Source organism: Thunnus maccoyii, chromosome 22 (assembly GCF_910596095.1).
Source record: "Thunnus maccoyii chromosome 22, fThuMac1.1, whole genome shotgun sequence".
In the NCBI taxonomy this organism is placed as follows: domain Eukaryota; kingdom Metazoa; phylum Chordata; class Actinopteri; order Scombriformes; family Scombridae; genus Thunnus; species Thunnus maccoyii.
In genome coordinates this window covers 653,214-662,743 of record NC_056554.1, presented here as the reverse complement: position 1 = coordinate 662,743, position 9,530 = coordinate 653,214, and the positions used below count along the sequence as shown (strand labels likewise).

Genomic DNA, 9,530 nt, shown 5'->3' with positions numbered 1-9,530 from the left:
GAGCTGTCAGCCTAATTTTCTGTGCTCTTCACCTTTCAACATTTCAAAATACAAATAAACTTAGATAAACAGAAAATACAGTTTGACACTGAGGTTTTAAGGGGATCAAAGGTGTTAATTCAGGGATCCAAGACACATGCTTGTGACAAAATAATACACAATATGTACAAAACAATCTAGAAATTACAGTCTGTAGGCTCAAATGAGTTAACATTTCATCAGCTGTCAGTGGCAATGATTGACATGTAGTAATGGAGAACAGAAACCAGCAGTCTGTTGTAGTGTATGCTTTGCTTTCAATAACAGTTATGTTTGAAGTCTTGAATGAGAAGTAACAACAAGGAGTTAGTAAGACTGTTTCATACTACTAGGCCTCTGACTGTAACTGTGAAGTGTCTGTCTGTGTTACAGATCAGTGAATCTACAGGGAACAACCAAAATAACATAAAGGACTTTAAATTAAGCCAAATCACCATTGCAAATATATGCTACACTCCAGAGGAACTATGTAATGACTGTCAACAGGGTTAGAATGCTGGAATGGTCTTCATCACAGTGGAACAGTAACACATATAAATATGTTAGTTCCAAACTCAGTTTAACCTCAACTTTGGAAGAGGTAAGATTACTGTGGCTTATTTCTGTTGAGGAAAGAGCTTATTCTGTCAAATATATTACTTTTCTCATCAGCTACTTTCCGTATCATAACACTCAGATGTGCATCTTGCAGTGGTGGTATTTTTACTGAAATACTGTACTTAGATAAAGATTTGAGATACAAGTATTTTACTTGAGCATTTCCATTTTATTTCACTTTATACTTTTCCTATATTTCAGGAGGAAATATTGCACTTTTTACTCCATTACATTTATTGGACAGCTGTAATTACCTTGGAGATTAATATTTTACACATAAAACAAATCATCATATATAACATAATGTTATATAATGCAATGTCATGAAGTACCTACTAATAAAAACTTACAGTATAAAATTGGTTATTTTGCATAATGAGTACTTCTACATTTGACACTTCAGTACATTTCCCTGACAACATTTATGCATGTGTACTTTTACTGATATTTCATATTTACATTGCATATTTCATCCACCACTGCTAAATTGTTTGATAGTTGTGTAAAATGGACAGTTATTCCTTTTCACTGACAAAGGTTCACATGGACTGAAAGGTTTGCAGTCCTTGTAGTTGTCTGTTTTTGCACTTTTATGAACAGATGCCTTGTGAATTTAGTAATCTATCTATCTATCTATCTATCTATCTATCTATCTATCTATCTATCTATCTATCTATCTATCTATCTATCTATCTATTTATCTATCTATCTATCTATCTATCTATCTATCTATCTGTCTGTCTGTCTGTCTGTCTATCTGTCTATCTATCTATCTATCTATCTATCTATCTATCTATCTATCTATCTATCTATCTATTTTTTAATTCCTGTGTGCCAGTCTCTCTCTGATCTTAAAGAATCTTTCTAATTAAGACTTATATTTAACTAATCAGGAAAAGAGGATGATTCACCTTGTAACACTGAGATTTGTGATTTGATTTCCCCCAATTATCATTATTAACACTGAAAGTGAAGTTGCATTAATGCATTTATTGCAAGTATTGGCTTTAGTTCAAGTTGTATTATTATTATTATTATCATTATTATTATAGCAGTGGAAGTTCAGTGTCAATTGTTCATCATGTGTTGTTGTAGCAGTACCAGTAGCAGAAATAGCAATACTAAATCAATGAATATATTAATACTACATGTGTAATATGTCTGTAAGTTTTACATTCATACTATTTGATTTGAATTGGAAAATTGGACACTACATGGTAGGCAGTTTTAAGAGTTTTGGTATATATAGCAGATCTACTTTTATATGACAAATTAACTTTTAAATTGTTGAGAGAGATAGTTCTTTCTTTCTTGACCTTTGAAAAAGTAGTCTGACAAAAACAAAAGAGTAAGTCAAGGTCCACTCAGAATTGCACAGGCTGAGGAAGACCATGAGATGTTGTGGAACATATGGGAAAAAAAGCTATTAAGTGGGCATTGAGTTTGTCAAATGACTGCAGTTGTGTTGAAGATGCACAGTGTTGTGATTGTTGTGTATATTGTGTCCTTGCAGATAAACACTGTTGGTACACGTACGTATGTTTGAGAAGATGGCAATGCCCAACTCTGGATCCCAGACTTCGGTAGAAGTCATCAAGGAGTTGAGGAGGTGTGAGAGACCTCCTTTGCCAGGACAAACTGCCCCTTCTAACACCTGGGAGGCCTTACAGAGGAATGAGAGACCTCCGTTTTCTGTACAAGCCACCCCTTTTAATGCCTGGGAGGCCTTGCGGAGGAGTGAGAGACCTCAATTTCCTGGACAAACCGCCCCTTCTAACACCTGGGAGGCCTTGCGGAGGTGTGAGAGACCTCCGCTTCCTGGAAAAAACGCCCCTTCTAGTGCCTGGGAGGCCTTGCGGAGGAGTGAGAGACCTCAATTTCCTGGACAAACCGCCCCTTCTAACACCTGGGAGGCCTTGCGGATGGGTGAGAGACCTCCGCTTCCTGGACAAACTGCCCCTTTTGACGCTTGGGAGGCCTTGCGGACGAGTGAGAGACCTCTGTTTCCTGGACAAAATGCCCCCTTTAACACCTGGGAGGCCTTACAGAGGAGTGAGAGACCTCTGTTTCCTGCACAAACTGCCCCCTCTAACATCTTGGCAGAGTTGCGGAGGAGTGAGAGTGAGAGACCTCTGTTTCCTAAACAAATCGCTCCTTCTGAGATCTGGGAGGAATTAAGAGGTGGTGACAGACCACCATCTGCTGGACAAATTGACCCTTCCATAGTCTGGAAGGACTTGAGAAGGATCGAGATCCCTTGGTCTTGTGGAGAAAGCACTCCCTGTGTGAACTGGAGGGAGTTGCAGAGGAGTGAACCACTTCAGTCTCGAGGAGAACCAGCTCCTTCTGTGACCTGGGAGGAGTTGAGGAGGAGTGACGGACCTAGGTCTCAAGGAGAACATGCTCCTTCAAAGATCTGGGAGGAGTTGCAGAAGAGTGTAAGACCTCAGCCTCCTCAATCGTCTACATCTACAATCTGTGAGGAGTTACAAGGGAGTGACAGACCTCTGTCTGATGGAGAAATGGATGCTTGTTTGGTCTGGAAGGAGTTAGCGAGGAGTGAGAGACCTCGGTCTCCTGGAGAAATAGCCCCTTCTGTGACCTGGGAGGAGTTAAGGAGTGTGAGACCTCAGTCTCCTGAAAAAGCTGCCCCTCCTGTAATGAAGGGGAAGACGAAGAGAAGTGAGCAAAGTCGGCTTAGGAGGAAGATAAGGTTACCCTTTGAAGAGGGTGTTAAAGACCTCAGTCTTATGGATAAAATGCAGCTACTGTGGTTTGGGAGGAAATAAGGAGGAGTAAGGGACCTCGGCCTTGGAGGAGGATAAGACTGGCTTTTAGAATAAATGTAGCGAGATAAGGGGAGCAGGAGGCAGGAGCTTGATCATGTCCTTCATGTAAGTACGCAAGACAGCACAAATTAGAAGAAGAGAACAATACAGAGGAGGAGTAGTATGCAACGATCTCAAATTTGGCAAAATGTAAGTTAAGAACTAGTCAGACAGAAAATACCCTAGCAACCACCCTGACGACCACTAAATAACACTAAATGTTTCTTTTATGATATTGGCCTCAAAATTTATACAAACAATGTAATGTAACCTCCTATCATCAAAGCTATTCTGGTGCAATCAAACTGCATTAGATCAGATAATCGATGAGATGATTCGATGAGATGTAATCTCATCGAATCTAGTGCCATTACTAACATTACTATTATGGGTTAGGGCTAAACCCTTAATCCTTATCCTTACCCTAACCCTAAATAACATTACACGTCAAAACCCTAGAATTACCCAAGTAGAGTCCTGAAAATGAAAAATATCAAGCACACAAGATAATGCATTGTGCCATTGAAAGTTCATAAAAATGTGGTGTTATTTACTGCAATGTTAGCGATTTGAAGACCACCAGCCTTAAAAGGTTGGAAAACAAACATTTTTCAGGTCCCAGCCCTGCTAGGGAATTTGCATGTCAGTCTAGATATAGAGATAGATATTCATGTTTGAATTGTAGTGCAGAACAGTTTATGATCCTAAATATCAAAACTGCCCAAATGTGTGCAATATCGTGACAGAGGATGTATAGAATGCATGCACACACCTCTTTCTGATACATAAAGAGCAAAGTGAATGAGGCCACTGGGGTGACTCCTGAGTCCCTTATGTATTGATTGAGCACCAATCAGGTCGGGCATGTTGAGATTCTCCGCAAAGCTGGACTGGTATAATATGTTATGATAGGTAAGTTAAAGCCAGCAAAAGACATAGCAAATGTTGAAAAATGGGGCAAGTATGGAAGACTGGTTAGCCAATGACGGGTAAGATCCCCCTGTAAAACTCTGGGACAACCTAAGGCAGGCACAGCCACGAGTACTTGACCCTGCAGCCACTGTGAGCAGGCACAGTGTGCATGAACCCCAGACATGGTGGTTCTACAGCTGATGGAAAGCTGAAAGATAAGAGTGAGAAAAAAGGCAAGTATGGAAGACTGGTTCGCCTATGACGGGTAAGATCCACCTGTGGTACTCTGGGTCAACCTAAAGCAGGCACAGTCACGAGTACTTGACCTTAATGCTCCTGTGAGCAGGCACAGTGTGCAAGAAAAGAAAGTGCTACCTATTGGTATGTGCATAACAGACTGGTACAGATTCAGGAGGATGTGGTGTGCTTTGGCCTTGAGTGGTGTACATCTATTGATACATGGGACTGGAAGAGACACCCTACCACTGGCCTCTAAACTTTTGTTAGGGTCTGATGCCCCATAAGGTAGGATTGTAAAAACTTTTATAATGAATGGGCCTCAGACAGAGAGAAAACACAGACAGCCATGTGACACAGTAACATGTGTATGAGAACATAACTAGCTACAAATCCTTGGAATGTTTACAAGGTATTGCAAATGATCAAAGTATGAAAACAAAACAAACAAAATCCAGAAAAAAACAATAAATCATAATAATGACAATAAATTGCCTCAAGGGCAAAAAATGGGAATATCTGACATGCAGATCCCCCCTTTTTAAAACAACATTTCATCTTTGACCCCCACCCCCCCAAAATATACCATTCTCCTTGATAGCACAACATGCAGACCATGACAGACAAAAAAAAAAAAAACGCTCAAGAGTTGACTGCATGCTTGTTTCACAAGCTCCTCTTCAGTTGTGTGGGTTTCCAGTTGTGTTTTGGGGGGTTGCTAAGGTATTAATAGGTGGTTGCTGCATGGTCATGGTTGCCTTGCCACATGCACCTCAGAAAACTCTTGTCAGAGAGATGTGCAAGGCTTCCTTGAACCCTGCATTTCTGCCCTCTCCACAGACAGCGGGTTGGTGGGGTTCAAGTGCTCCTTCCACTGCCCAACTATATCACCGGTCTAGCTCAGTAGTTCTTCACTGCTGAGAACAGCCAGGACAAAGTCCTGCCTCCTCCTCCTCAGTTGTCTGACACCCTGTTCACACATATCGACTCAAAGTAAAATGCTCCCTCCTGCCTCCCACAAGCCTGACGCTTCTGGTCGTGTTTGGTGTAAAGTGTTAATTTGCAAATTCAGCTCTAAATGGTCATTGTCTCCAACTAAGTAATTCAATTTCTGAGCGATGTGTCTCCATGCATCATTTTTAAGTTTTTTGCAAGTTATATAATATTAAATGGAGAAGCTGTTAATGATGTGAATGGCAGCCTGTTCTGTCTCTAGTGTTTGAGTCCATATGTGTTAACAGGGGTTTCACTTTTCCAGAACCTTCTTGAGCTCCTCCTCCAGCTTTTCCTCCTGTAACCACAGAAGCTGCAGTCCCTCTGTCTCTATCATATGTGTCTATCAAGAGTTCCCCAAACTAACCAAGTCTCTATGACATTCTAACTATCTATGACATTCAATGTCTCTACAATTCTCTGAGTCCATGTCCTCAACCTCCACCATGCAGAATGCAATTGAAATATCTCTGTAGTTGTAGTAACGTCTTTCAGACATTCCCGTTTAACCACTGCACATTTAGATTCTAAATATGCCCTCTCTACAGAGTTGTGTTTTTATTTTTTTCAAGTGTTACTTTCACTGTGTGATCATTTATCTATTTTCAAGGTCAGTATTTCTCCTCCCCTGCTGAGAAAACACTGGGCAAAGCCCTGCCTCCCACCCCTCAGTTGTCTTGCAGTTTGTCACAATGTCTTTGAAGACTCTCTCAGCTCCTCCACACCCCAGCTTTTGCCTCTGCAACCACAGAGCATGCAGTCCCTCAGCACTCTTATTCCTACCTGTCTGTAAGTTTTTCTCCTCCCCTGCTGAAACTAGCCTGGGCAAAGCCTGGCCACCCACTCCTCAGTCATCTGACAATTTGCCAGAACCTCACTAAATAATAAATTCTGTTTATTTCCAGTGTAGCTATCTACATTCATGGTCACTAGTTCCCCTTTCTCAGTTGAGAACAGGCTGGGTAAAACCCTGCCTCCCACATCTCAGTTATCTGATGGTGTGCCAGAGCCTCTTTGAGGCTTTCCTGAGCTCCTCCCACACTTCAGTATTTGCTTCTGCAACCAAAAAAGTTGTAATCCTTTCATTTTGCTAATTCTAACTTGTCTATAGGTAGTTGTCCTTCCCTGCTGAAAACAGCCTGGACATACCCTGCCTCCCAGAAACTCACTGAGGCGCCTTGATACTCCTCTCAAACCAAAGCTTTTGCTACCCTGTGCATAATGACGTGTCTGTTGACTCAGAAGTCCCCTGAGCTAACCAAACCCCAAAAGCTGTCCTTCAGTGTTGGTAACCTTTTGGTTTCAGCCAGACACTCTCATTTAACCCTCATTGTGTGCCCTTCTCTATGTTGGTCAGGTTCAAATGTTCCTTCAGCCCACTGATTATATACCTCCAGTGGAGGTCAGTAATCGGTCTTCTCCTCTGATAATTGCCTAGACATACCCCCGCCTCTCATTCCTCAGTTATCCAACATTTTGCTAAAACATCACTTAGGCTTACTGATGCTCCTCACACCCCAGCTCTTCTTCTGAAAGCACAGAAGCTGCAGTCATCCAAGCCTGTTGATACCTCACTGTATATCACTTCAGATGTCACACAGTCTAACCAAGCCCAAACACTTTCCTGTTTGACCTGGAGGCTTTCTCAAATGATGTCGTCCACCTACAGCATGTCCGACATGGCCCACCCAGAATCCATGTCTCCAACCTTCCCTGAGATGCAAGAAATTCAGAGGGCAGGACTCACATCTTTTAGCCAGTCACTCCTGTTTAACCCTTAAGCATGTGTATACCCAAGTCTGTCAGTTGGAGTTGGATCCATCTGATCCAACCACAAAATGGAAATCTCTTCACCCTCTCTGATGTCGATCATCAATTATCAGCCTAATGTGTTCTGAAACTAAGTACAACTTACTTCCACTGCACCTGAAAACCTCTGTTGTCCTCTTGATGGAAAGTACTGACAAAGCCTGTTCATGGCTTAATCTATTTTTAAAGCCTAGATTTTTTCTATTGCTCTAGTCCTTCTTATAGTAAGTATGTTTAAGCCTTCCCTGAGAAATGTGAGGATTTCTGTTTTACAGCGTAAGGTTTCATATCTCTCCTGCGCCTGGAGGAAGTTATTCAAAACCTTACTCCCTTGTCCACTGCCTTACTTATCAGTTTTAAATAGATGTCACTGAAAACTATTTCTTATAATCATCTTGGTCAATAAATAATACCCAAATAATTCCTGAACACAATTTCACACAATTGCCCAAACTGAACAAACCTCAGCTATCTGATGGTGTGCCAGAACCTCTTTGAGGCTTTCCTGAGCTCCTCCCACACTTCAGCCTTTGTGTCTGCAGCTAAAAAAGTTGTAATCCTTTCCTTTAGCTAATTCCCACCTGTCTGTATTTTTCCTTCCCTGCTGAAAAAGCCTGGACAAAAACCTGCCTCCCATTCTTCCATCACCTGAGTTTGCTGGAACCTCATTTATGCTCCTCTGACACTCCAGTTTTTACTTTTGCAACAACAGAAACTGCAGTCCTTCTAACCTCCTGATACCTACCTGTATGTTGATTTAGCCAACCAAACCCAAAAGGCTTCTATGTTTGATGAGGAGGCCTCCTCCATTGTCATTGTCCACTATCAGATTCATGGTTGTCTGCCACAGCAAGCACAGATTTTGGCCTCCACAATAGAGTTTTGAACACGGCCCACTGAAGAGGAATACATATGGCTGAAGATCAGATTAAATTATTCCAATGCTGAACCTAAATGTTTTGCCTAATGTGTTCTGAAACCAAGTACAACCTATGCTTGTCCTTGGAGCCAGTCATGGACAGTCCTTGGCACCATAGCCAAGTCCACTCTGCGTTTGATAAAAAAAAAAGTTTAACCAAGAAAGAAATTCAAAACATAGCCCTGTGTATCCAGTGCTCCATAGTCTTACCTACTTGTTGACCTTTGACTATCTGCTGCTTTATTCCTCCTTCCAGTCAGTACAGTCAAGACTCCCCTCTACAACAATTTGTCCAGCAAATTTGAGGCTTCATAACCCTTCTGTGTACAGATAATTCAATATTACTCCCTTGTCAACCACCTTGCTGTTGCATTTTAAACAAATCTCACTGTCAACTTTATAATGATATCATGTCTGTCAAGTCAGACATTCCTACAGCATTTTCATATTTACAGCTTCCAGCTTGTCATTAGCCTCTGTCTGCATTTTGTTTTACCTTTGTTTTATTTATGATTTTCTTATGTATGTCCATATTGTTGTCCTTGTTTGTTGGTGTATTTTCCTGTCTGGGCCAGCTGGACATGAAGGCAGCACAGTGAGTGGTCCTGGTGAGATCTAAACCAGAGTACAATCCAGAGACACCCCCCTCCCTCCCCTCATAGCTTTCTGCTGCTTTATTTTTAATTTTGCAACTCAATGTGTTTGTTGTAAATAAATGTGCTTTATATTTCAGTATACCTGTGTGTCTCCTGTTCTTGTCACTTGTCACAGCTTAAGAGCAAGGCGCTTACAAAATTCTTGTCTTCATTTATGGTTTATGAAGAACTTTGACTTTAACTATAAAAAGGAAGGAAACCTTTAATTTAAAGATAGAAGAAGGTGAGTTAAAGGTTTCCTCATTGAAAAAATCAGAGTCTGTGAATATGTGAATATTTTTTATTTCAAAACTGCTGGACACAAAATGTCTCCTACTTCACTGTTAAGTCCATTCTCAGTGTATCTGCACTTGAGGCTTTAAGTTTTCACATCACACTTGTGCAAGTCGCTTACTGGATCATGATTGGCTCCAAATTAGTTGTGGTGTCACAAATCATGATTGCAGTTAAACATCTTCCGCTCAAAAGTATATTTTTCTTCTTGTTACTTCACTTGGATGTTATTTTTTTCACTGTGCAGTTTGTTTTCACATTCATCTG

General features: G+C 41.1%; 1 protein-coding gene across 2 annotated transcripts; it reads left to right on the top strand.

Annotated features, from left to right (window-relative positions):
• Nucleotides 1-2,155: 2,155 nt before the first annotated feature.
• Nucleotides 2,156-9,048, top strand: LOC121888883. Of its 2 annotated transcripts, none has more exons than XM_042400451.1 (2): nt 2,156-2,362; nt 2,489-9,048. In XM_042400451.1, exons 1-2 carry the CDS (start codon nt 2,175-2,177, stop codon nt 3,423-3,425), a joined length of 1,125 nt encoding a protein of 374 aa, XP_042256385.1. In that variant the 5' UTR covers nt 2,156-2,174; the 3' UTR covers nt 3,426-9,048. The 2 variants fall into 2 exon arrangements, with proteins under 2 accessions (XP_042256385.1, XP_042256384.1); XM_042400450.1 differs by having other exon boundaries at nt 2,156-3,318; nt 6,217-9,048.
• Nucleotides 9,049-9,530: the final 482 nt, after the last annotated feature.

Excerpts from the sequence above, each read along its gene's own strand:
- LOC121888883 (XM_042400450.1), top strand. The coding sequence starts at position 2,175 with ATGTTTGAGAAGATGGCAATGCCCAACTCTGGATCCCAGACTTCGGTA. Across the intron at positions 3,319-6,216 it reads GAAGGGGAAGACGAAGAGAA|GTCAGTATTTCTCCTCCCCT; the intron begins GTGAGCAAAGTC and ends TCTATTTTCAAG.